Source organism: Penaeus monodon, chromosome 30 (assembly GCF_015228065.2).
Source record: "Penaeus monodon isolate SGIC_2016 chromosome 30, NSTDA_Pmon_1, whole genome shotgun sequence".
NCBI classification, from domain to species: domain Eukaryota; kingdom Metazoa; phylum Arthropoda; class Malacostraca; order Decapoda; family Penaeidae; genus Penaeus; species Penaeus monodon.
The window spans coordinates 31,031,828-31,032,861 of NC_051415.1; the positions used below are offsets into that span (position 1 = coordinate 31,031,828).

Sequence of the window (1,034 nt, forward strand, 5' to 3'; positions counted from 1 at the left end):
CCATTCATACCTTTACAATGGGTTTTAAATGCATCTAATTTCACGAGGGAAAACATTTAGCTAATGTTTAAGATATATTCAGATTAACGCAAAAAGCACTCATCTAATCTACATCTAATTTATACATCTGAAAACAAAAATTTAAATTCCCGTTCGAGCCAACAAAAATGTGTGTGTCCTTTGTTTTTGAGAGATAAAGGGTTACGAACAAGGTGCAAGAAACCGTTCCCCGCAGCAAACACTTGTTCTATTTCATTAGAACGGAATTCTCGTGTAGAGATGGTAAAATTTATTTAAGACCGATTATATAGGGGTAGCTAATAAATTTTATTCCCATTCCTGTATAGCTAATGAGCTAACTATTGCGAAAAAGTAATTTGCATGTATGAAAAACAAAAGGGTGTTTTATTTTCGGAGCGCCTTTGGGCAGCACGATTCATATCGGTTCAATGAATTCTTCTGACGTGAAATGTTCAGTATCATAAAGCGGGGCCCTAAACACCTGCGTTGGTACTTACCTCCACGTCAACACACACCCACTACACACCAGGCCGGGGCAAGCCCCTAGGGGTGTTAAACTCATGACCAGCAGGTGGGTTTACACCAGGGGTTCAAACTCATGTCTCGCGATTCAAATAAAGGGTACTCAGGGTTTGGGCATAAAAGCCTCCGCGGAGAACAAAAAAAAAAACTGAGAAAAATATAATAAACTGTAACAACTCATGACTAATGCATATGCATGTAAATAAATAAAACAAACTGTTAATAACATAACCTTAGAAGCCAGAATGTGCCTATATGGCCATCAAGATGGGAGCTGAAAAAGAAAATTGGCCTCTCGAAGCCGTGATCTAAACTCCATGTAGCTTCACTGACATGTCCCGGGTGAACATTATGATTCCATAGGTTTTAAACCCTTTTTTCTACTAAGCTCGCAATATTTATCATTATTTTTTTGTTCTTTTATTCTTGTGTTTGTAAGGCAAAAGTTATTTATTTTTGATACTGTTGTTGATTCTCTTTTCCTCCCCTTT

General features: G+C 37.4%; 1 protein-coding gene across 1 annotated transcript in view; it reads left to right on the forward strand.

Annotated features, from left to right (window-relative positions):
* LOC119592407 (very low-density lipoprotein receptor-like) overlaps positions 1 to 855 on the forward strand; it is a 6,991-nt gene extending 6,136 nt beyond the window's left edge. Inside the window, exon 6 of the mRNA XM_037941229.1 lies at positions 781 to 855. Coding sequence (XP_037797157.1) covers positions 781 to 855 — 75 coding nt within the window. The remainder of the gene's footprint in view (positions 1 to 780) is intronic.
* The last annotated feature ends 179 nt before the right edge of the window (positions 856 to 1,034 follow it).